Here is a 26,034-nt window from a genome sequence, read left to right as displayed (position 1 = left end):
CAGATTACAATACATTCGTTTAAAACAATTGACTAAGAATATATACAATTATCTAAATAAAATAAGAATCAGAAATATATATATATTTTTTTAAGTAAGATATATTGAACATTCTTTACATCGCCAATACTCTACCAACCTTGGGAGCTAAGATTAGAAGATTATGTCCGTTGTGCCTGCAGTTACACTGGCTCAATCACCCTTCAAAGCGGATTAAATTGCACTACCCTTCAAAAGTACTAAGTATTGCTGTTTGGCGGTAGAATATCTGATGACTGGGTTATATCTACTCAGGCGGGCTTGCACAAAGCCCTACCACCAAGTAAAGACCATCTATCCAACAAGTCATTTGATACAGTCAATCAATTTATTTTAAGTTTACATGGAAAATAGAAAATAATCATGATCGGAGCAACGGAAGTTCAATATGTCTTAAGTAAATAGTTTTCTAATGTAATCACTGAATTCAATTGTTCTTTTTTTTCAGATTTGATATAGTCAGAAAACTAGGTCAAGGTACATACGGAAAGGTTCAGCTCGGCATCAATAAGAAAACTGGACAGGAGGTTGCTATCAAGACGATTAAAAAATGTAAAATTGAAACTGAGGCAGATCTTATTCGCATCAGAAGAGAGGTTCAGATCATGTCTTCCGTCAGACATCCTAATATTGTACATATTTATGAAGGTATATAAAAAAATGCAGATTATTTGTATATTATTTTGTATAAATCAAAATATAATATTGTGTTTTGGATATCATATCAGTATTTAAATCTCGAGTCCGAGGTATAAGACTACGATTCGGCTAATACAGATTTATTGGAATTTTCCTGCTCTTAAACTCACTCCTGTCATGTCGGATCGCGGTTCCTTCTGATCATAGGAATGAAGGGATCAAAGTGCGTCTCCACTTGCGTATTTTTTTAAATGGTACGTGTACCACCCTTAGACGAGACGGACGAGCATATAGGACACCTAATGGTAAGTGATCACCACCACCCATAGACAATGGCCCTGTAAAAAATATTAACTATTCCTTACATCGTCAAGGCGCCAACAACCTTGGGAACGTAAATGTTATGTCACTTGTGCCTGTGGTTACAATGGCTCATTCGCCCTTCAAACCGGATCACTATAATAAAGGATATTAAGCATTGCTGCTTGGCGATACAATATGTGATGACTAGACAGTCTCGCAAAAAGCCCTACGACCAAGTAAAGCATGCATTTGTAATATTTAGTTATGTAGGCTCCGTTAAGATAGCCCGCCGGGACAGATTCCGATAAAGTAAAGAGCGCACTAAAAAGGGAGTCATTTTTCTGGGTTATACTTTCAGTGTGGGTCGTTCGGTCTTTGTCCTGCCGGTAGACAATATTAGGCCGTTACATTATCTCGTTTGTCGACGTGGGCACACGAGACGCTAATTTTAACTTTGGCACAAAAAGCTATTATTGTTTCACGCTTAATACGACGATAAATCATAATAATAAAAAAAAAAACTATATGTTAATATGAAAATAAGGAAGAAAGTTAATTAGAATGTATATCATATTATATATCATATTCTTATTTATTTATGTAGTAGTAAGTAGCATTATTTATTGTCTTTGATCCAGGCTCAAAACGATCTCAACGCGGTAACAATCAAACTGAGTTACTTACTCAATTTTATAAGTGGATTGTGTTGATTGACCTTAAAAAATAATATTATTAACTTGTCTGTTAATTCCTTCCAACAACGTCGTTTAAAATGTGACCAGTTTAACATTAGGTAGACTCTTAAGACCTGCTTATTCTGAAACCTAAAGTGCGATTCTGTAAGAATTCGCACCGTGAAATGTTGACAGACAACTGATGGTGATAAGCCAATTTATTTACGCATTTGTTTTATAATTATTATAGTTAATGTCGCATATAACATTTAACGCTCGCGTTCTGCGGTGATTTTCCAGTTTCGCCTTACAGAATACATCTACTCAGGTGATTCCCAACACGTGACTTGAGTCTCATGCCCAGTCAGGCCAGACAATATATAGCCAAAAAAAAACATTTTTATAATATTTACATATTGTATATTTTAGGGAGAATGCGTGCCTATGTAATTCATAGAAGTACATGCTTTGATTTATTAAAGCTACGTATAAGCTACAATGTAAATTGTTGACGTCAATTGCTGTGTTAATATAATAATCTAATCTTTTAAATAATAAAAACAATTTCAGTATTTGAAAACAGCGAGAAGATGATTCTTGTGATGGAGTACTGTTCTGGCGGTGAACTGTACGACTACCTCAGCCAGAAAAAAGTATTAGAAGAAGACGAAGCCAGAAGGTCGGACGACTATAAGGAATATTAGTTTTAAAAAGTTTCTTTTGTTTAATGGAAATAAAATTTCAGGTTATTCCGGCAGATTGCAACCGCTGTTTATTATTGCCATATACATAAAATATGCCATAGAGATTTAAAATTAGAAAATGTGTTACTCGACGACACTGGGAGCGCTAAGGTGGGTGTGACTGTGATTTATGTCTATAACATTTGCTTCATGTAAATTAATTAATGTTTAACTTCCAGATCGCTGATTTCGGTCTCTCGAACGTTTTCAAGGAAACATCTCTATTGTCGACGTTTTGTGGATCACCGTTATATGCTTCTCCAGAAATAGTAAAAGGAACGCCGTACATAGGACCTGAGGTTTATATATATTGTTAACTAGCATGACGACTTAACGGTTTTGTGTACGTCAGCCCTTTAATCTATCGCCAAAGTTTTGCTTCTTGTATTACTCACTCCAGTGTTTCTATTTCTAATAATTGTCAAAAGAGGACCAATTCGCTCGAAAACTTCCTAAAATAAATTTAAATATAGAACAAGGAATAGACTTTATTTATTTATTTGAAACACCATCGGCATATTCACAAAAACAATTCAATCAAAAGTACACGGACCAATGCAGTGTGATACACCACTACAGGTATTTACAGCACTATTGAATTACAATAAAAAGTAATAAACTCTTAAATTAATAATAATAATAATAATAGAAACTAAACAAGCATAAACTTGGCAAAAGATACGGCTTAAGGCTTAATAAAAACGTAACAATTATAAGCCTCTAAAAATAAAAATAAAGTTACAATAAAAACAATGGTAATGTTACCCACTTATCGCGTGTAATACTGATTTCTTAAAGCTAAAGAGATTTTGATAGTGGATATCTATTTCAAGTCTGTTTATAGAATTGTAAGTCCTGATGCATCGAGTAATAGGCGAGAATTTCGAGAGTGTCTTGCAAACGTATTTTTAATAGGGTATCGAGGCAGATTACCTGGGACATGCAATTTAATTCTCGACTTCGTTTTCAAACTAAATAATTTGTTTATTTTCAGGTGGATTGTTGGTCATTAGGAGTTTTACTGTACACCCTAGTATACGGAGCGATGCCGTTTGATGGTTCGAACTTCAAGCGTCTGGTCAGACAGATCAGCAATGGCGATTATTATGAACCTAAAAACCCATCAAGTAAGCAAGATTTTCTTAATATAAAGAATATTCTTGTCTGTTATGATACTAGTGTTACCTTCATAATATCATTAACACAATATCACATTACCTGACCTCAAAATTGATATACATAATTATTTATTGTAAAACTAGTTTGCCTTTGCGTGGTAAGCGGGGTGGGGGGGGTCGACACGTGTTCGGTACCCTCTGTCCTTTTCTGTAACAGATCCCGAGATTCTAGGATCGAACTCCAGGTCGGATTGATAAAAAATATTGGGTTATTCTGAAATTAACAACCCGGCGTCTGGAAGTTGGAAGTTGTTCACTCCCGTGCCTAGGAAAGCACGTAAAGCCGTTGTTCCTGCGCCTGAACTCCTTCGGTTGTGTCGTTCATCAGATTATGAGAGTGAGGGAGCAGAGAGTGCACCTGTGTTTGTGCACACACTTGTGCTGTATAATATGTCCTGCGTAGTTTGCTGATCTATCTTGAGATTATTCGCTGGGACCGAAATCTCATGATGACCGATCGGGTAGTTGGTACACCACAAATAAAGAAACTCAATTTCAAAAATACTGTATTAGTTAGGATAGATAATATTTTTTCAAGTGATTTTACAGAACCAATTTAATCAGTTATTTTTGATCGAACGCAGCGGCGTCACCCTTGATTCGGGATATGCTGACCGTGGATCCGTTGAAGCGGGCGGATATCGCCTACATCTGTGATCATCCGTGAGTATGAACTTTTGTTATGTATATCGTAAACATATGATTGTAGTCTTATGGAATTTTAAATTTGTAGAAGGCCAAGTATGGTAAATAAGACTCTCACGGAAGATATTGGCCGAATGTTAAGTCATTTGTTACAATTATGGTGATATTTAAGTGGTTCGGTTAAGTAATTAATGAAGCGAATATATTTTATACTCTATTCCAACCATAACAGGAAGAAAGATAAATAAACAACATTTGACAGCAAATTGACGCGATATCATTGGTCGAGAGCTTGATTAATCTATGATATTCACTATGGATTTACAAAAAAATGACGTTTTGAATGTCGACGAAACTGTTATCGGAATTTTGGAAGTGAAATTAAAGTGGATATAAGCGATTCAGTGTTATATTATAAATAAATATATATTAATCATAAACTCTTAGTAGTGCACAATATTGCTGAGTTATTAGCAAATCGCATGAAATACGTAAATCTAAGGTTTGTTTATCTTTTTTCCTACATCCATTGGAATAGGCTAAAGTTAATCCCGGCGAATGTACGTCATCGCACGACATATTTAAAAATAGTTTAAGTATGAAATCGACAATAGTTCCATTTAATTGTTAGGTGTTTGTAAACTATTTTATAACATAATCCCAGAAAATGTTTGTATGTCTCCTTCGCCGAACCACCGGTGGTTTACGTTGGCTATCAATAGTGTTATGTTACAATATGCAATAAATCAGACGAATACAGTAATACTAATGAACAATATCGCCCACCCAGCTGGGTGAACACGGGCTGCGAGACGTCGTGCCTGGAGATGTCGGAGGCGCTGGCGGCCGAGACCCCCGTGCGCCTCGACCTGCTGCTGTCGCTGGCGCCCAACGCGCCCTCCAGCTCCAGCGTCGTCGTGCCGTCCGAGGCCACCGACCTCGGCCCCCAGGAGAGCCGCACGGATCTCACGAGCTCCACCTCGATGGCCGTCGAGCCGAGCAACTCCGCCGAGAAGAGGATCCTGGAGCTCGTAGCCGGTAACGCCCGTTCCACGTCCCCCGATACGAACCCCAGTCCGCGGTTCCGCACTAACTCCCGTGCCATGTCTCCGCTCCGCAGAGGGCGGCGAGGACGCCATCAAGCCGTCGCCCACGCGCACGCTGGTGGCGGCGGCCGACGGCAAGCGCCGCCTCGACGCGCCGCGCGCCAGGTACGCGCCCGTTTTTTTATTTTTATATCATATTTAACAAGCGAACATGCTCCACCGGCGGCCGCTGCACATTTCACACTTTAAACATTGTCTCGTACAGCTGTGCGAGTATGGCTCCCCTGTCTCCCGCGCTGCCCGAGGAGGAGGCTAAGTTCGATTCTCCGCCGCCGGAACGAATGTCCGAGGATTCGGTGAGATTAACTTTACTTACTTTGTAAATATCATCTCAAAAATTATGCGTTTGATTTTAAAGTTATACGACCTACAGATTAACGTTGCACGCTTTAGTAAAAACCATACAAACATTATATTTCAACAAACTGCTAACTAACACTCCATCCTAAATATTTTTTTTTTTTTAAAAATACAGAAGGCACCTCACACTTTGAACTAATAATAAATATGAATTAATAAAATAGTTTTCCAGTCACCTTGCACAGGCCAATAATATAATTGTAAACTTGATGTTTCAGATCCAGTTCACTCAGCCTTCGTTGAAATCGTCCGCCACCATGACGATATCCCCGGCGCCGACGCCGTCACCCGCGCCCAGAGTGGAACAGAACGAAGTCGTAGAGAACACTATGAAAGAGGAAGAGCCCAAAGCTAAAACTAAAGTCGTAATCAAGAAGAACGTGTCGCCGCCAAAGGCCGACGAAAACGCGGATAAATTGGAGGAGCCTCAGGTAAGGAGCCATATTTATGTTAAAACAAACAAATATCAATGATTTTAAATAGTAACTCGATAAGTATTATAATAAAATGAATGAATCTCGTAATTATAATTAAAAGGTATGTTTAGTCGTAGCTCCTCCGACTATTCTTGCTGTGATCTCGGAATTAAGTGCTCTATTATATTAACAATTTTTTTATTTTTTTTATTTTTATGTTTAAAGGTCTACAAAACAAAATGACAATCACAAAAATACACAAGATTACATTTTTCATGATGTAGATACGGCATGCGTTTAACATTAAGTACCAATTAGCGTCTAGTCCATGAGAGCAGCGGATACCAAGCATACATTTTTTTTTTGTTTAATTTGAGTTATTTAATCTATTGAAATATTTTTATTAAAACAATTTTTAATGAGGCTATAGAACGGTCGGCAAATATATCGTAACAATAACTAATACTATTGTAAGAGGAACACATGCGGTATAAAGGCGAGTGGCTAAGAACATTTGTTCGAGAGGTAGGAAGACAAAAGGTCCTAGAGTTGGGCAGGCGACTGTTTGAACGAGGGATGGAAAATTTTATACATTGCAGGATATCGGACGAGTCAGTAAGCCCATGAATCAGCTTGTAAAGAAAGATAAAATCGTTCATTTTTCTGCTACTATGAAGTGAGCTTGCTCTGTAAAAATTGGGCCTCTGTATGTACGATTTAAGTTCGTGACATTTATTATCAGTGTAAGTGAGGTGATACAAAAATCTCTTTTGAACACGTTCAAGTCTATTAATGCGAACCTGATAGCGAGGGCTCCATACTACACTACAATATTCCAGGATATTTCGAACTAAGGTATTGAATAAAAGAATAGCAACACTCGGCTGCTTAAATATTTTTAACTGTCTAGTAATAAATCCAAATAGTTTAGATGCTTTTTTTATTATATGATCAACATGTAGCATATAACCTAATGAACTATCAAGTATAACGCCAAGATCACGTGTGCTCTTTACTTGTATGGTTGACCTGCCATTAATATAGTATGGCACCGACTCGGAAATAATCTTGCGAGAAAATTTTATGTAAAAACATTTTGTAGGGTTGATGTACATTTGATTTATGTGGCACCAATCACAAATAGAGTTTATATCCGCTTGCAATATTAGCTTATCTAAATCACTTTTTATTAAACGATAAAATTTTAAGTCATCGGCAAAAAATTTAAAATTTGATTTTATGTTAAAGCATAAATCATTTACAACAATAAAAAAAGATATGAAAAAGTGGGCTGGAAATGAGAAGATTAAGCAAGAACCTTACTAGTAGTGGTTTTTTGTAATGTTTCCAATTTTATTTATTTATTAAAACTATTTGATTAAGGACGAAATCAAAACAAGTAGTGTGTCGTTGCCGACGGACAAACTGCCGTCTCCGTCGCTCGCTCAGCCGGCGCCGGCGTCTGCGCCCGCTAAACCTAAGAAGCTGTCCATACCAGGTAACATATTATATTTGTATGTGTCTTCATAAACTGTCAACTTGTTTAAAAAAACGTTGGTATACTGGGTTTTAACCGAAACCGGCTCATAACGCACAACGGAATAATTCAATTTGTGGTCGAAAGTGGAACGAAACACCGCGAAGAAAGTACTCATATGTATATAGGATTCAACTCTTTCTCCGCAACAGGAGCAGGCCAAGCCCCTCCGCTTGCCCAGACTTTTAACAGTTTGAAAACATTACTCTCGCAATGCAACGATAACATAACGTGGAAATTATTTAATTTTAACTAATGAAGCAATTTTTTTTTATAGGCGGTCACGTCGGAAGCTTCAAGGAGCAATTCGAGAGACGCGCATCCCTCACCGCCGCTCCGGAAGTGAAGCGAAATATCACCAAACCGGGTTAGATTTTTTCTTTAAGAGTCGAGTCGATTCTCATTTTCATTCTCTCCAGAAGATAATTCGTTCTCGAACCTCACACGGAACGTAACTCAAACGTATTTCCGAACAGTCGTGTCGAAGATCGCGAAGCCGAAGGCTCAAAGCGAGGACCGCGAACTGTCGAGCAAGGCGGCCGACAACGGCACCGTGAGGCTGCAGCAGATCGGCATCCAGCCGTCGCCGGTACGTACGCCCGCTTCCCCCCCCGCACCCCCCCGCATTCCCCGCGCACTCACGCGAGCCGTGCCCGCAGGCGCCGCGCGGCGTGCAGAAGGCCGACAGCGAGCCCGCGCCCGGCGCCGCGCCCGACCCCGCCGCGCTGCTGCACGACGCGCGCCGGTACGCACTCGCCCTCAATACTGTAACGGTCGTGGGACACTCATGTGATTTGTTCGTCCGTCGCCTCCAGGAGCTTGCAGAATTCGATGGCCAAGCTGGCGGAGGAGCGCGCCGGGGAGGACAGTCGCCGTCGCGCCGCCCGGGACATCATCTCCTCTGCCATTCGCACGGGTACCTTGTTATTTTTTCGATTGACGAATGTTAAACGATTGTACTCAAATTAAAAGCTTAGTAAAGATTGACATGAAGTATGTGCTCACATCAAGAATATTTCGACCATTTTACTATGTTTAATGTGAAATGATAATGGTCGGTTATGGAACGGTCGCAGGCAAGCCACCGGTGCCCTACGGGCGCTCGTCGTCGGCGGGGGTTGCGGGCCTTCTGGCCCCCGCCGGGCCCCCTCCCGCCGCGCCTCCACCCGCGCCTCGCGTGTTCCGCACCGAGGCGCTGCACCGCGTCGAGGACCATCGCAACAGGTACGCACCCTCCCCGACGGCCATTCGCGGTCCTTCTGAATGATCTTCTCCTTTATTAGTCCACTATACGATTGCGCTTCCTCCCGCGTCTCATTGAAAGTAAAAATATTACAGAGGTGTATCGGTGGAGCGCATCATCCCAATCACAATGTCGGGCGAGGAGCCGTCGCCGGCCACGCCGACGTCCACCGGCACGCCCACGTCGCCCGCCACGCCCGTCGCGTCGCCGCCCGCCTCGCTGCCGTCTCCCGTGTCGCCCGCGGGCCCGCGCGTCACCCAGACGCCGCTAAGGTATCCATCGGGCCGTCGCACCGGTGCGCGACCGCCCGTGGCCGACCTACAGTCCGCCCCCGTTCCAGGCGGCTGGCGTCGGTGGAGTCGGCGGGCGAGGCGGCGTCGCCGTCGTCGGGCGAGCCCATCAAGAAGTCGGCGCGCGAGTTCATCATCCCCATCGCGGTGGAGGGCAAGGGCTACGTCACGCCGCGCCAGCGCAGCCTGGAGCCCGAGCGCCTCGCGCGCCCCGCCGTCGCGCGCCCGCGCCGCATCAGGTGCGCGCCCGCACGTCACGTGTCCGAACCAATACAATTACTCTTTAGCCGTCAAATCGATACGAATGATGTTATATATTTACAGCAGTCTGGTCAGCGGTGGGGAATCGGAAGAGGAAGATGATACACATATGCACCGATTGAGGTGTGTAAACATTTTAATTAAGTGATAATGCCCTTTATAAATGTAAAGATATTTTACTTGAATTAAAACTTAAGGTCTAACATTCGCTAATTTAATTATTAATCCGTTTTGATATCAAATATTCGTTTATAAAGATGAATTTTAATGATTGAGATTAGATACTGGAGAGCTAACTCTTCGTGATATCGGTCAAGAGACAAACACATACTTTTTTATAAATGTTTCTAAATTGGGACCGGAACACTTTGGGATTATCTGCCTATAATGTGAATGTTATTATTTAGATCTACTCGAGCTGCTCGTGCGGAGTCTGTGAGTTCCGGAGAAGAAGACGAGGAGGACGAGGGCTTCCACCTTCTCACCGCAGAGAATCTTTTCTCCACTCTATTACACAGAGTATGTTTATATTCTTGGTTATTATTTAAACAGTCAATTTAAATAAGTTGTAACTTCTAAGTGTCCCGTCGTTCCTGTCAAGTTAACTCCATATAAAAAGCTGTATTGCATTATCACCGATTTAAATATGTACTAATCTAAACTTGACAATTACTCATTAAAGCATATTAATATGTAAGATTAATAATTTATATTCGAAATAAATAAAATCGATATTAAAAAATATTTATTATTATAACATATAAACGTATGTATGTGCGTGTGTACAGGTGCGAGCGCTAACTCAGCGACTCAACGGCGAGGAGGGCCCCGGCTTCCAGCACCCGCACTCGCTCTTCTACAACCTGCAGTCGCCCTTCTTCAACAGGTGAGTCGCGTCGCGGGTGACGGACCACCTCCCACTTATGCCTTAATACTCATTAAACACATAAAATAATTTGTCATACTTTATTTTTGTTTACGTTTGTTAGATTTATTTCCTATTGAATCATACATCTCCAGCAACAAGCCCATCTTCTTAAAGTGTGATGAGGCTTTTGCTATTAACATAATAAACAATACGAGTAGAATTGCAACTCTCGCGCCGGACGCGTGCACGTCACTCGCGCTTGTTTGATAAAAAAAAAAACCAACGGTTATTGCGTACTCGACGAATAGATCTCTTCGCTCGTAGACGCGCACTCCTCCAAATTCTATTGTTTAATTATCAGAATTATAATATTATTATTTTATTGTTGGTTTTACTCTCGTGTTAATCGTTTCACGCACACTAAGAGTACATTGAGAGTATATTGTAAACAAAAAGGTGTCTCATACTTATTAACGCCGATTTAGTTTTTTTTGTGACATTTGTTTTAATTAGTACTTTTGAAGAGTGTTGGTGAATCCAATCCTTAAATATTATACAACCTAGAGCGAGAGGCGACTGGGGGGGGGGGCGGTCGGCGTTCTTTTGTGTCAATTTTATTTAACGCGTCGCTTTGGGCATTCATGAAGAAAGTTATATTCTATACTCGTATTATTTATTATTTTTTTGGATTTGTCCATTGTTGGTACACATAGGCTGTTTCTTAATATTAAAGTCCCATTGACCTTCTCATCTCATTAACAGTAATTCGATTTGTTTTTCTAAATGTATTAATATATCATCATGGTGAACATACGGAACTTAATTCATGATAAAACTGTAAGAAACAGTTGAGTGATATTCATTTGAGTGTATTTATATGAGTCATAAAAGAGTTTTAAGTATAATAAAATTATCTCCTTGACATGTATTTATAATGATTATTTGACGATTTTAGAGGATTGGGCACCTTGGGAATTGAACGATCACCTCGGGTTATTTAAGAAAAAAAAATATTGTTATTGTAATTAATCCCATAATAAGTAAATATGAGATGATAAATAATCCCGCTGAGTTTCTTTCGCCGGTTCTACTCAGGTGCGAGGTATTTATTCAGACCAAACCGATGGTAGATTTTTGACAAAAAATAAGCAAGTTTCACGCTTCTATATAGAATAAAGATTTTAAATTTGACTTTGAATATGAATGCACTATTTCATAACTATATGCCATAATGCACATTTAAATTTTAACGCAATAAAACGGTGATAAATGTGTTAATATTACATCCACGATAATACATATGATTCGTTTCATTCAGGTTATTTTCAGGTAATTAATTAATCGCGCATGCTTTTCTGTGTACAGACTAATAAATAATGACGTTTTTACCGCATGCAGCCCCCACTTACCGCGGAGAAACCTCTTGTGAGTATCAACATTTTCATCTAAACATGTTATCATAGGACGCCAAATAAATAACAATAATAAAGAGGCAATATGTCCATACCACTATTATCAAATGTTTTATTAATAGCTTTCGTACTTTACACGCAGCACCCATAGATATACGGAAAATAAAAGAAGCGTTTCAGAAACGTGAGTCTCAGTAATATAAGTAATGCGTCTAGAGTATTAAGAGCATAGAGAGGAATGTTCCTCGTCGCTCTATGCCGTGCTGCCCTGGGACGCAGGTCGCTAACGGAGTGTTGTGTGCGCAGGCGCGAGGGCTGGGGCTCGCGCGAGCTGCACGCGCCCTTCGACTCCATGTTCGGCAAGGCGCGGCCCGCCACGCCCAGAGGTGAGTGACGCTTCGCACCGCTTGCGCACGCCGGAAACGTTGCCGATACCGCTGCGACACCGCTAGGCACCGCTACACGCCGCTACACGCCGCTACACGCCGCTACACACCGCTACACACCGCTACACACCGCACCGCCGGGACTCGCTCACATTACATTACCGACATTTTTGCAAATGTTTACGAGATTAATATGACATTTTTACACTACCTTTGAAAATATAAAAAAAAATTTAGAAAAATGTTTACCTTAAACATTATATTCTTATTTAATTTATCTAAAGTGAAAACTGAATCGTAAATCTGAAACTGATCGTAAACTCTTCGAGGACAACAGGTGTGTAGACGTCATTCATTCACGGCACAGCCAGTAGCTAAGCTCCGCACGGCCCCCACTCACAGTACTGCCAGCTTCACTAAACAAATCGGTTAACTATGAACCATCTATGAATTATTCCAAAACGCCGTTTTCGAGTCAGTGTCACGTCGGGTATTAGTAACGTTTTCGGTCGGCATTTTTTTATATAACAGCCACGTTTAACAGACTATTGTGAATATGGGATATGTTCAAAATAGTCTGTTTTATGTTTCAGTGTGTTTTTAGATTTTTATTAACACTTTTACTAAATTTAACTTTTTTTGCATCGTAGTGTTTACATTGTTTTATAAAGCATTCCTTGTGCAGGTGTGGAATTTTTCTACCCCCTAACATTAGCAGGAAAATGTTGCCTTGCTCTATATATTCATAAATTCATCGATGTAGTTATGTATTGCATGAAGTGTTCAGGAAAGGCATTATTCACGTCGCATAGTAAATATCGAGGCTAAGGAACACAGTTCGAATGACGTAGAGCATTTCTTTTATTTTAAATTTCTCGAAAGACACATCACAATCTCAAACAAATCCTACAGTTAATTAATTTGTTTGGAAAGAGTCACAGCCTTATCGTAGTTAGTCGATGTGGTAGACGGTAGTCGAGTATCCGCCACACGAGTCGGGTACGTAGAGCCACCACGCTAGGGCTGGAGCGGGGCGAGAGGGCGAGCGGACACGCAGTAGTGAGGTTGTGTTGGTGTGGTTGCAGTTGGGTTGCGCGTTACACTGCATGCTCCGACCAAATCTTCACTTCACAGCGGCTCCGGCGCCGACCACAAACCCACCACAAACGCCACGCAAGAATAGGTACTAAACTATCTTTATTTCTTCATTTGTGTTTTTGTGTTGCGCATCGCGCGTTGCGGCTGATCTCAGAGTAAGGACGCCTCCGTTATGTGGAATCGCTAATGCAATAATTATTTAGAAAGCATTCTGGTAAATCACTTTTGATTTCGAAAGCAACATTTTAATGCATAAATTTATTGTGTGTTTTGGTTTGCATTTTCGCTTTTCGTATGACATTAATTGTTAATTTTTACTTAAACTAAAACCTATAACTATTAACTAGTCGCATCTATGTTTGCATTTCTAATCACGACAAAAATAACTCCACGGCTCGCGAGGCTCCCTCCGAGCCGTCGCCGCGAAAGAGACCGGATCGCTACCGGAGGTGTATACCGTACCCAGTCGACCCACCATCCGTATAACGACACTGTAAATATACCATCCTAGCGAACGTCATGCATGATGGAAATCGTGTGTTTTCGATTGAATTGCAGGTAGTAGTAAGAAAACCGGCAAGCACCAAACGAGAGCCTCGCCAAACTCGGAGACGGACGCCCCCGACGCACTGGATCTGTCGGACCTGGACTTGAGCGCGATAGAGTTCTCGGAGCGGGAGATGCAGGCGCTGTCGGGCCTCACGCCGGCGCTGTCGCGGCGCCTGCAGCGCCACCTGCTGGCGCACCTGCCGCCGCGCGCCGCCGCGCGCCTGCGCCGCACGCTGTCGCTGCACGCCGCGCCCGCGCCCGCGCCCGCGCCGCCCGCGCGCGCGCGCTGCGACCGCTCGCTGTCGGCCGGCGGCGACCCGCGCCCGGGCCCCGCCGCCGAGGAGCCCGCCGAGGAGCCCGCCGATGAGCCCGCCGCCTCGTCCGCGTCGCAATTCTGTACCCTGCCTCGAGTCCGCCGGCGTGAGGCCCCGTCGAGGGAACCCGAGTCGCCGCCCCCCGTTTCGGAGTTCGGACAGGAGAGTCCGTCGAGAGTGGACTCGTCGACTAGAGATTCCGATAGCTCTAAGGGCGAGAGCGCACGGTATACTCAGGAGCGGCCTTTGCTGAGTAAATATTTGGCGCCTGAGAAACATTTATCTTTGGACGAGACGACGTACTCATCGGACGGTGGTAGTATATTGTCGGAACCTAGCTATATTGCAGCTTATGGATCGCCCGCCATGATTAATACTCCGGGATCGAATTTCAGACGTCATTCTTTAAGGTTGAGTGGAGACGCGTCGAAAAAACGGATTTCTAGATTCCTTCGTTCAGATTTCTTCGATACACCATCTGACGAGAGTTCATATGCTAAGCACAAGAAAGAAAAGGAATTAGAAACTCAAAAAATATTAAAAGAAATAAGAGATAAGAAAAATAAATCGTTAGAAATTGTCACTAAAAACCCTATTGAAATGAATGATTCTCAGCCTGCTTCAAAAGATGAATGTTCTACGAAAAAATGTCTATCTCCAATGACTAATTTAATATTAAAAGACCGCAGTAGATCTAATACGCCATTTTTCCCTATTCTAGATAATATAAAGGAAACTAATTTAGACTCTTCAGTTTTGATGCAACAAACTAAGGATCTTAAAGAATGCAATGACACGAAAAATAAGGTACCTAACTTAGATTCAAAATTAAGCAGGCCTAAAAGTTATCCAATAAAAAATATCGAAAAATATGACGATACGAATAAGAACTTAGTAACAGATAGTTGTAGAAGTGACGATAATGAAATAGAAGATAGAAAAATTAGCAGGGAATCGAAACTAATGCGACCAAAGAGCTATCCTACAAGTAGTCCTTCTCCAGAAAAAGTTTATTTGAACCGTAACAATAAAAAAGAGGATATAAAAACTTCCAAAGAAGTGACAAATGTTTCAGATGAAAAAACCGACGTAGAAGTAAGCTTTAGCATAACTTTACCAAAAAAACCAAAATCATTAGTATCGAAATCAGACTCACAGACGAAATTGGAATCAATGGATTCAAAATCAGAAAATAAAATAGTAAACGATTCTTTAACATTAAAGAAATATAAGGTTACAAATTTAAAAGACAAAAATGAAAAGGCGGAGATTTCTGAAGTCAAGATCGATAACATTGATGAGCTAAAAAAGGTCAAAAATGGTACTGTGAAAGAAGATGTAAAGTCAGCATCGCCAGAAAATCAAGTGAATGAGAAAAAAGGAGTGATTAAGAAGAAAATTATTAAAAAAGTTTCATCAAAATCAAAGACTGATTTGAGCATTTCAGACGCCAACGAAACAAAAAATTCTGGAGATAAAAAGAAAGTCATTAAAAAAGTTAAGGAAAAAGATAAAAGTGCAGATGATACTACTAAAACAACGACTGTTCCCAAAAAGAAATCAGTATTGCAATCGATAGGACATAAGTTGGAAAAATTTACATCATCCAAATCAAACTCACCAGAAAAAGTTTCTTACAATAGTATTCCAATAAACGACAAAAATAACGATTCTTCTAAACAAAATCGAAATCAACGAGAACACTCGGTACCAGCAAATATCGAATCGATTTCAGAATCTAATTTAATTAAAAGGGCTGTAACGATAACTGATGTTGCTGCTCTAGAAAATAGCAATCAAAATAAAACAACTGTATCCAAAGTATTAGGTTTATTCAGGAAATTTGAACCAAAAGACAAGAACTCTAAATCGGTCATAGAAAAAAATAGCAAAGAAAATATAAACGTAAACAATGAGTGTATAGCTAAAAATGATAATGTAGCGAATTCCATTGATCCAGAAGAAAAACCCAAACGGCCAAATTCATTATTATTAAACGGTTTAGGACGTAAAAGTAGATTTAACAGGTCATCGAGTGAAGATGATAATATAACAAAAGTAGAAAATAATGAACGCCAAGTACTTAAAAAAGAAAATGATTCCAAAAATACTTTAAAATTAGATTTCTCTAGGTTGCCAAGAGTAAAAAAAATAGTTCCTACAAATGCTGTGATAGAACCACAAGTTATAAATTATTCTGATGTTGAAAAACACGTGGACAAAAATGACGTCTTAGACAAAAATAAAGCACTTTTAGATAGTGACCTCAAAGATTATTGCGATACTTTGAAGCGAAGTCGATCTCGAAGTAGATCAACATATTCGAATTCCGATATTAAGTCTGAAACGAGTATAGATGTCAAAAATAAACATCATGTAAATGACAGCACCCATCACATATGCATTCGAAATCATGAATCGATAAGTCCAGAGAAGGAGGATATAGTTGATAGAATAAGAAGAAAAAGTTTTTACTCGAGATTTAACGAAAAGAAACAAAGAAGGAAGAGTAGTTTAGTTGGTCCCGGAGCTACGGAATACGACCCACTGGCGAGAATACATTCTCATGCAACAGACTCAAAGTATGACGCGTCACCGACTTCTCCAGGAAATTATGACCTCTCACCAGGCTTATCGGTCGGTTCAGATATATCACCGTCAACAGAACGCTACCGATCTTTACTAAGCGATTTGCCTATCAATACAAGAAGTAGCTACAGGTACGATGGAATTAATGACAAAGTTGATTTGTATAGATCACTTGACAGAAAATATTCGGGGGCTAGATCTTATCTGGATTATGATCAACCGTCATCGTACAATTCTCATAGATATTCGAGAACGAAATCATTATTCGAAAGCACTGATCCAACAGAAGATCAAACTTACGGTCTTCCTAGAGATTCCCTTAAGTACAGCCGAACTAATTCATTATTTTCACCCGGTAGTTATGCCACATATAGACCTAAACGAACGAGAAACTCTGCCATAATACTAAAAGAAAGCGAAAAAGAACCTAGTCCTGAAAACATACTCGATAAAATAAGACAAAAAAAGATTTCGATCAGTGTTACAAGAAAGCCTGACCCTGAAAAGGAATCAGTACCGAGGTGTGTATATTTCCACGATAATTTCATGTAACGTAAATAATTTTATAAATAACTTTCCCGAGTATAATATTTTTCTCTGTGCACGCTTCACGCTTTTGAATTAAATTTACGGAACTAATGCTTAAGTTTTTAATACAATAGGTTTATAAATATTTGTATTAAACTTTTCATTTACAATGTAATAAATATGAACATTCGTTTAATCTTTCACCCTAATAAACACAATTATTTGTATAAATAAAACATAGAATTGAAGGAAGAAGTGCTCTCGATTAACGAAACAGTTTCATTCAGTAGAAATAATACCGTTGATTATACTACCGTTCATGGCACGTTATTATCATCACCAAGCATCAACGAAATTGAACAACGTTACGGTGAACCGACAGTATTATATTCATTATGTGTATAAAAATAAGGTCGAATTTAAATTCCAGATCCAATGTCACATCTAAAAGCGAAGGCGACAGTTCAGAACGCGCTGCGAAAATTGACTGAGAGGCGCTATTGATGAAAATATCCACTACGAAATTTTATTTGTAACGCATTTCTGACAATAGCATATTTATTTACAGATAACAGACGTGAAAACGAACGTTTTCCAAATACTAAACTGATTACGACTAAAATATTTCGGTTTATCTGTAACTACATAATATTGACTGCATACTTTTCTTGCCAATATCATAGCATATCCAAATTTTATGTCGTTAAGTACGACAGAATCTCGAAAGTCTCGTGAAAAGTTATCGAAAATGGATTCTACATCATTTCTACAACTAATATATTTAGTTCAATATTTCTTCGACAAGATTTCTTCGATAAGATCTTTCATAAGAATATACAATTTTAACGATATTTTGCGAATATTAATTTTTTAGAAACTTTATTGTGAATTGATCTTATGTGCCTTTATAACATAAGCAACTGGATTTGATAGTAAAGTTTGGTGAAAAATGACACAAGTTTTAGTGTTTTTGCACAAATGTTTTACTCAGTATGTTTAATTTTAATTATTTTAGATATTATTGATTGTTGATAACGTAAGTCAGCTCATAAGTTTAAATGTTTAAAATAACCGAATAGTATTGACTGCTTAGACACGTCGCAACAGTAATCGAATAGAATGGTGCTTAGTTGAAGGTTTTCTTAGGAGTAATTAGTATTTATAGTAAAAGTTACAACCACTTACATTGTGTAGGTATATACATATAATGTTTTCGAATATAAAGAATCTATTTTGTTAAATCAAACGGAAATATTTAAAAAGAAATAGTTACTGTTTTTCATTTGTTGCCATTTTCACATTTATATGTCAGTGAAAAACTAGTCTCTGTAAGGCGTTTGCGCTGTTTGTAAAGCGACATTTTGATGTGACTCAATTTATTACTATTTGTCATTATTTATTTATTATATCATTTCATTAGAATTTTAATGATTATTTATTAGTGTGTGGTGATTATTAATATTTTATTAATAGGCAATACGGACTCTTTCGAATATTATAATTGCTATCACACACGTTTTGTATTGAATGTGAATAAATTATATAGTTGAAAAATTGGCCTTTCATTTACGCAACCCTCGGTAAACTACATATATTTTTGCAGAAACGTATGGGAAGTTAAAGTTAAAACTAAATAGTGCTTCGTATAAAATATATTTGCAAAGATAGTAGTAATTTCACAAGTGCCGGTGTGTGCTCAGAGCGGACGCTCCAGCTCGATGTGTGCTCAGAGCAGACGCTGCAGAGGTCGGGGTGCTCAGAGCAGACGCTGCAGAGGTCGGGGTGCTCAGAGCAGACGCTGCAGAAGTCCGGGTGCTCAGAGCAGACGCTGCAGAAGTCCGGGTGCTCAGAGCAGCCGCTGCAGGTCGGCGAAATGCGCGCGCTCGCGGTCGGCGAGGCGCTCCAGCTCGTCGTGCGCGGCGGCGGCGGGGAAGCGCTCCACCCACGACGCCACCATGCCCTCCGCGCTGGCCGGGTAGCGCTTCAGCTGCACGCTGTCTCCTGCGAAATCCGTTACGTTCCTTCATGGCATTCTACTACGCAAAATTCGAGTATTGTGGAGTGATCGATACCTTCGTGCACAGTGTTCGGCTGGACGAATATATTCCTGGGCTGTTTGTGCATCATGACGATGTTCCTCCAGCTGTTCCAGGGCTGCTCGAGGCGGCTGTAGGTATCGAATAATTTTTCGCCCGCAGCCACGTCGCCCGTCGCCTTGATGGTTTGCAGTTTAACGAGAAATTCGCCTGGTACCGCATAAATTATAATCAATTACTAATATAATTATTGTCTATATAATTTATAATAATAAGAAAGTAAATTATTACATTGTTAATTAGGAAATTTACTGCTTACCAATAATTCTTTTCCCGTCTGTGGCCAGGCGACTTTTGTCCAATGTGAGAAGCAAATTCTTTCCAGGTTCTACCTCGGTGACGGTAAGCAGTCCATTGCCTTCTAACTCCAACAACCGCATCAAAACGAACCGCGCTCTTGCATGAGCCTATAAAACAGAAATCGTTAAATGTTTTATAAAAAAATGTACGAGAAAATGTGTATTCAGATTCACTGTTTACTATTTTTTAACGGACGTTATAAAATATATACAGATATATAATTTACCTGTAACCAGATTTTGTTAGCGGGTTGGTACATCTCCGTCGCCTTTGCAGCGCCGTTCCAGAGTAGACTGAGCCAGTTCACGTACATGACGTTTTGTGCCTCCTCACCCTCGTAACCGAAGATTCTGTCAGTAAAATTCTATTATAGACTTTTATAATATAAATAAAAAGATTAGGTATTCCCAGAAATAAGATCGTTTAGAGTGTGTCATGTGTAAGCGTTACTTGAGTATCTGCGGCTCGAGCGAGAGGTAGAGGCCGACGGCCTCCGCGCGGCACTCCTCGAAGGCGGAACCCAGCGTCGTGAACTTGCTGTCGTAAGTCTCCCCGTCGGTGTACCACGATTCTATTTCCTTTCCTGTAGTACAATATGGATTTCATACATAAATATATTCTGCAGAAATAACCGGAAGGTAACTTTAGTGTTGTGTTATAAAACATTTTGATGTAAGTATAAAAACTTGTAGTAATAATAAAAAATCAGAAGATATTTAGCTTATTAACTATACTATATAAATCAATGTAACTCAAATTAAGCTATTTTACGCACATATATCTATTGATGACTGAAAAATTAAATTTATCAAAAAATCTCCAGACTATACATTGTAATTCGAGCTTTGCTCAAATGGAAAACTGACCCGTGAGCGGGTTCTTAACTTTCTCCTTGTCAAAATTGAATGTTCCATCGGCGTTCTGTCGTAACAGCTTCCCACTGCCGTGTCCAAGAAGTTCATGGAGACCGACTTGTACCTGAGATGAAAATATAAATTAATAATTACTTTGAAATATGTATGTCATTTTTGTCCTAATAAATGACTAAAAGTATTACTGTATTTTTTTGATACCATTTTAAACAGTATTCAGATAATCTATAAACTATGTACCAAGAAATATGTATAAATTCTTTTTTTAAAATGTTGGGTCCACAAAGACTAAATTATTGGCTTTGACGTAAACACCCACACTCGTGGATCGTGGAGATACCTCTTATTATATACACCAGAACTTACACATCAATTAGTAAAATTCTAAAAACTCTGCAAATCTTTAACTCCGTAATTTTCAAACTCTGTACAAATATCAATAGCGTTTTATAATTTTGAATTTTTTCAATTAATACTTTTAAATAACAGTTAAAAAAATTCAATCAAATTTTCAATATTGCCAATTTATCGTAATATTTCTATACAATTTTTCGTTCATGCAACATTGTTAAAACATTATTTATTTCATTTTAAGATGATTTAATCAAATGTCAGTAATTGAACGGTTGCAAACAATCGATTTGGTCCGCTATTAACATTTTAGATGATTAAAGATAAGCCACAAAGAGTACCTTATTCGACTTTGTATGAAACATATTATATTGACATGATTTATACTATTCGCTATCCGTTCCGGCATTGAAAAATAATAATTAACCCTGATACATTCGAAATAATGAGATATGAACATGTACCCGATTGAATAAACAACTTTGACCTTGAATTGACATAACCTTTGAAGGGAAAATAAATCACTGTACATAGGTAATACCTCAAAAGCTGCCACTCGGTACTTCTCGAGCAGTTTCTTATCATCGTCCGAGAGGAAGGGAATGACGGACTCCTTGTACGCGGCCGGGATCACGTTGCCGAGTGACACATTCTTGAATCCTTCGTTTTGGCGAATTTCATCATCTTCAAAACAAAATATCCAATTATTTTATATTATAACACATTCCTATGTGAAATGAACCAATTCTTGAATTTTATAAGGAATATTATTTGAATCATATTGTGATATTTAATAATTATTTCGGTCGGATTTGTATGGGTAAACCCTCACCGCATACATGTTATAATAACCAAACAGAATGTATCATTTAATAAACTAGACGAAGGACCGTAAGGTCTAAACGAGTCTAAGGAACATGGAGGCGTAGTCACAGTTGGGAATGTTGATGCCGGCCGGGATGCCGCTGCCGGAGAAGGTGAGCACGTCGAGAGAAGTGAAGTCGGGGCGCAGGAAGGAGTCCTTCTCGAGCTGACGCCCCCAGGGCAGCAGCTTGATGAAGTTCTCCGCACCCTCCACGAGCTGGCCGAACTTCTGCGACATCTCCTTGTTGACCATCGCCACGAAGCCCTCGAACTCGCCGCGCTGCCCGCTCGGGTCGCGGTATGTCTCTATGAAGCCTTGATACCTGAAAATTGCAACAGTGTTATTATAACCCCGGCGCCGGACATGTGATCAAATAAGTGTTCGGGCATTCGATAATACTGTCACATGTTTAAACACGCAAGTGCGCATTGCCGAGCAAAGGGATCAAAGTTCGAATGTTTGTGTGCCTGCCACACTTGCGCTCGGTGGCGTCGGTGCGCAAACCTACCTGTAACCTGTATATAATTATTAAACAAAGTAACGATGGCGTGGAGTAACGAGAGTTTTTTCGAGATTATAGAATTTATGCAAGGACAGCCAGACATATGGGACTCAAAAGAGTGATCAAATCTTTGGACACATATCTGGCAGGTACACCAATATGTGACCAAATGTGTAAGCATATGTTCAAAGAAGTGACCACTTCCGTGAGCACATGTCTGGCGCCGGCTTAATAGACGGACAGTACTACAATAGTTTGTTTCGTATTTTTTTATAAACATTCAAACAACAATTGAGTGGAACTCCACACTTACGTTTCGATTATTGGTCCCTTGTCCTTAATCCAGTACCGGCTGCCTTCTTTATGTTCATTCAGATCACCCTCTTGGAAGCTATTAATATAATGTTTCAACATATTCCTTTCGTTGTCATTGGACGCGTATTCTATAGCCTTTTTCAAGTTCTCGTTTACAAGACTCAGTAAGGGAGAATAGTCACCACGTGTTACTTGAAAGTATGCATTTTTGTACTTTTCTTTTTCCATTGTAAGTGGAGGTTTAGCACTCTTCTCGACACTGGCCAAATGAATTGTGTATATTGGTACTGCAAATTGACATACAAATATATTCTATAGAAATATGTAATCATTTACTAACTCTTATAATGTTAGTAATTATAATAACCTTAATCATTTTTTTTATTGTAATGAATAAATTATTAATTTTACTCACATCCATCATCAGCAACAGTTTTGAATGTCCGACAGATATATGCCTCGATGCGCTTTGTCTTCATCCAATCATTAACTAGATTAGAATCTTCTTCTGTGCAATTACTTGAAAAGTATGTAGTTACACCCTAAATAATAAATAAATAAAAACTTATTGAAATTTCCATTTCATGTAAAAGTTTATTTACCTCTTCAACATATTCGTAATACTTAAACATTTTTACTCACTTTATCTGACAAGCCGAGACTTGTTAATCTCGGTGCGATGCTGAATATGGCATCTTTTGTGTTTTCCCATAATTTAGTGATATGTATGTTATCATTTGCATATGCTTTTGATGCTTTTATTATTGACTTAAATGTCTCTTTTGATAGATTTGGAATGAACTTAGTATCACCAAATCCTTTATAATTTCCACTGTTTGCAAAAAGGCCACCAGCATACACTAGAAATGCCTAAAAAATAAAAAATATTTTTTTTAGATTACAATTATATCATACACTATACATTACACTATTGAATTACAAAAAAAAAAACTTCTATGGATTACTATTTTTGTATACATAGATAGTTGTATATCAATTTATGATATTTTCTATTATAAAAATTATATTGGTCAAAGATATTATAATTATAATACTTTGTGGTCTTTCTAATAAATAAATTGAGCACAAGCAACCACAATAACAACAGTATCTAAATGGAAGTGGTATTGTTATCATATGTTAACATGTCATTAATAACTTTTTTATTAATGAGGCTATCAAATATTTTATAGCATATTATTTTGTAATAATGTTTTAATTTAATTTATGTTAATAAGCTGAACTGAACATATAAGTTTTTGGCTACTATTTCCTCAAACTATAATATAGTAAAACTATGCAAGGTAATGAACCATTAAAGCATAAACAAATATACATTATACCTTTTTTTTTATTTAACATAGGGTACTCAACATTTAGAAATGAGTAATTTTATTAAAAATAACAAGATGTTTAAATAAATGTAAATACCTGAAAATCATCTTCTGCGACTCCTGCACCAATTGCAGATTTCTTCAAATCATCTAAAGGCTCAGCCAGAAAAATTCTATGTAACAATGAAAAAATTTTAGGTGACTCGGGACTTGTTTGCAAAAGTACAATAAGTCCACCATTCCAAGCAGCCTGAAAGTAATAAATAAAAATATATTCATATTAATAATATACTACTAAATTGTGAGTCACAAAATTCTTGTATCATTCCTCCTAATTAATTTCCTTCATAATTAATGTAAGTGAGATACACTGTAAATACCAAGGCTTTATTTAATTCCAAAGGGTTACATTTTGTTATTCACGATTGTTATGCACTACTGGGTCACAATTTTGCTGACTATTCCAGGTTTTTTAGAACAATTTTACAAATATTTCAGGGACATTAAGAACACTTTGTTTTTTTGGGAAAAATTATTAACCAGAATTGACAATTCTCAGTTCAATCCTAATTCAAATAAGATCAATTGAAAATTATTTTTATAGAGCAATTATATGAAACTTTTAAAAATTAAAAGTAATAAAATAATTTAAAACTAATATTTAATAAAGATTTTAAACTTGGTAAAGTAAAAGATTAATCCATTAACAGCTAAATTATATTTATTTAAATATATTTTTTTTTAATATAAACAGAATTTGTGATGATTGTTCTAATAGATAAAAAAGGAACACTTATTTATATGATAATAATTGTGTTATTGTGAATTGCCTAATTGAATGCAAAAGTATAAGAGTTCTACACTCTACAGTAAATCTTTTTTTTTTATTTCTATATTTGGCAATGATACAACTCTTTCTGATTAAGGAATGAATATTGTAAACAATAAAAGAACTCGAAAAATATGATGGAAAAATCTCCTGGTTTTTGACATGCCTAAAAACCATGTTATTGATTGTAAACAATCTTAACCTGAGAAGAACCTCATAAACAAATAATATGTTCAATGTTTTTTATTAACTAACAATTTTACTAAAATTATGTTTGTTCCTAAAAATAAAAATATTAATTAATTTAAATTTATTGTTAAAAAATCTTTAAAAAGCTATTTCACTTACCTTACTTAAATAATGAGCATAGAGCTTTTCTTGATTGGTCAAATTTTCAAATGCTTGCGAACTATCTAGTTCAACAAATCTTTGATTATTGGGAAGTAGATATATTGATTTGTCTTCCATAGCTAAAAAAACCCAATTTAATTGGAAATTGTGAATATTCCTGATATTAAAAGCACAGTAACGTAAGAAAATAAATCTTGATACTTTATATTATGTTTTATATGATCAGAAGGACCTGTAACGATACTGACCATTAATTGATTTTGCCGGTTGGACACTGTTAAATTTAGAGACTCCCGTTGAAAGTTTTTTGTATTTATTAATAAATGAATCAGCATATTTAATAAGCCGGCTTTTTGACAGATTAATAGTCAGGTTAAGCAACATTGATTACAATAATAGGTACCTGACCGTAGCTGTAATTATATCTTACAAATATTTAAAATTGCCGTACTTACTAAAATATTGTATCTACTTTAAACACAAAATAATCCCTTCACTAATTTCAATTTGTAAAGTTCCACAAATTGACAATTGGAAGCAGGGTTCAGAAAGCTACAGCACGTCAAATGACACTTTCATTCGATGTCGTATTGACATTTGTTACCAAGAATTGTCTATGGCAAGATATTATCGATTAAAAATGTTGACGAAAGAATTCCATAAATTTTTTGTGTAATTTATTTGAATATTCGTTCTTCCATCATCAAAACACTCGAAAAGTTAAGTATGGACGTGGTAACAAGCTTATGATGAATATTTTATAACGATTTCTTTTTGAGTTGTAAATTTTAAAGTCCTTGAAAAATTAGACAAGTGATATCCTTTGATATTAATGGTATATTTATGATTTATTATAAAATTATATATATTTAATATAATTAAATTGTGACAGATGTCCATTGCATATTAAAACACGAAAAGTAAATAAAGTCATGATTTGCAAATAGTGATTGTAATCATGCATGATCTGATTTTATTTTTATTATTTATTTATTACTTAAATTATAGTAGTATTAATTCAAGTTGGAATAAAGAATGTTT

The 26,034-nt window shown here is 37.9% G+C and overlaps 2 protein-coding genes across 3 annotated transcripts in view; one reads left to right on the top strand and one right to left on the bottom strand.

Moving 5' to 3' along the window:
- Positions 1 to 18,732, top strand: part of Nuak (Nuak family kinase) — a 36,576-nt gene extending 17,844 nt beyond the window's left edge. The window contains exons 3-28 of the mRNA XM_064215160.1: positions 488 to 687; positions 2,226 to 2,334; positions 2,401 to 2,509; positions 2,578 to 2,697; positions 3,393 to 3,525; positions 4,161 to 4,239; positions 5,012 to 5,259; positions 5,342 to 5,432; positions 5,533 to 5,623; positions 5,906 to 6,118; positions 7,487 to 7,601; positions 7,918 to 8,007; positions 8,117 to 8,229; positions 8,300 to 8,385; positions 8,456 to 8,556; positions 8,717 to 8,864; positions 8,979 to 9,155; positions 9,224 to 9,412; positions 9,498 to 9,557; positions 9,842 to 9,953; positions 10,223 to 10,320; positions 11,701 to 11,727; positions 11,857 to 11,898; positions 12,021 to 12,100; positions 13,757 to 17,171; positions 17,609 to 18,732. Coding sequence (XP_064071230.1) covers positions 488 to 687; positions 2,226 to 2,334; positions 2,401 to 2,509; positions 2,578 to 2,697; positions 3,393 to 3,525; positions 4,161 to 4,239; positions 5,012 to 5,259; positions 5,342 to 5,432; positions 5,533 to 5,623; positions 5,906 to 6,118; positions 7,487 to 7,601; positions 7,918 to 8,007; positions 8,117 to 8,229; positions 8,300 to 8,385; positions 8,456 to 8,556; positions 8,717 to 8,864; positions 8,979 to 9,155; positions 9,224 to 9,412; positions 9,498 to 9,557; positions 9,842 to 9,953; positions 10,223 to 10,320; positions 11,701 to 11,727; positions 11,857 to 11,898; positions 12,021 to 12,100; positions 13,757 to 17,171; positions 17,609 to 17,669 — 6,307 coding nt within the window. The 3' untranslated portion in view covers positions 17,670 to 18,732. The remainder of the gene's footprint in view (positions 1 to 487; positions 688 to 2,225; positions 2,335 to 2,400; positions 2,510 to 2,577; positions 2,698 to 3,392; positions 3,526 to 4,160; positions 4,240 to 5,011; positions 5,260 to 5,341; positions 5,433 to 5,532; positions 5,624 to 5,905; positions 6,119 to 7,486; positions 7,602 to 7,917; positions 8,008 to 8,116; positions 8,230 to 8,299; positions 8,386 to 8,455; positions 8,557 to 8,716; positions 8,865 to 8,978; positions 9,156 to 9,223; positions 9,413 to 9,497; positions 9,558 to 9,841; positions 9,954 to 10,222; positions 10,321 to 11,700; positions 11,728 to 11,856; positions 11,899 to 12,020; positions 12,101 to 13,756; positions 17,172 to 17,608) is intronic.
- An 83-nt stretch (positions 18,733 to 18,815) lies between these two features.
- LOC113393481 (dipeptidyl peptidase 3) lies at positions 18,816 to 25,588 on the bottom strand. 2 transcript variants are annotated; one of them, XM_064215161.1, is made up of 14 exons: positions 25,449 to 25,588; positions 24,991 to 25,112; positions 23,911 to 24,063; positions 23,122 to 23,349; positions 22,895 to 23,021; positions 22,478 to 22,766; positions 21,731 to 21,984; positions 21,339 to 21,481; positions 20,441 to 20,552; positions 20,025 to 20,157; positions 19,801 to 19,924; positions 19,534 to 19,681; positions 19,251 to 19,424; positions 18,816 to 19,179 (listed from the first exon to the last, which is right to left on the bottom strand). In XM_064215161.1, exons 2-14 carry the CDS (start codon positions 25,108 to 25,110, stop codon positions 19,025 to 19,027), a joined length of 2,160 nt encoding a protein of 719 aa, XP_064071231.1. In that variant the 5' UTR covers positions 25,111 to 25,112; positions 25,449 to 25,588; the 3' UTR covers positions 18,816 to 19,024. The 2 variants fall into 2 exon arrangements, with proteins under 2 accessions (XP_064071231.1, XP_026486159.2); XM_026630374.2 differs by having other exon boundaries at positions 25,242 to 25,565.
- Positions 25,589 to 26,034: the final 446 nt, after the last annotated feature.

The sequence above is a fragment of the Vanessa tameamea genome, chromosome 6 (genome assembly GCF_037043105.1).
Source record: "Vanessa tameamea isolate UH-Manoa-2023 chromosome 6, ilVanTame1 primary haplotype, whole genome shotgun sequence".
Lineage (NCBI taxonomy): Eukaryota > Metazoa > Arthropoda > Insecta > Lepidoptera > Nymphalidae > Vanessa > Vanessa tameamea.
The sequence above is the reverse complement of the archived record's forward strand: the minus strand, read 5'-3'. Positions and strand labels throughout refer to the sequence as shown.

Coding starts and splice junctions, on each gene's coding strand:
- LOC113393481 (XM_026630374.2), bottom strand. CDS start 25,377: ATGTTGCTTAACCTGACTATTAATCTGTCAAAAAGCCGGCTTATTAAA. Junction 22,767..22,894: donor AACTGTTGCTGATGATGGAT/GTGAGTAAAATT, acceptor GTCAATTTGCAG/TACCAATATACACAATTCAT. Junction 19,682..19,800: donor CTAACAAAATCTGGTTACAG/GTAAATTATATA, acceptor TCTGTTTTATAG/GCTCATGCAAGAGCGCGGTT.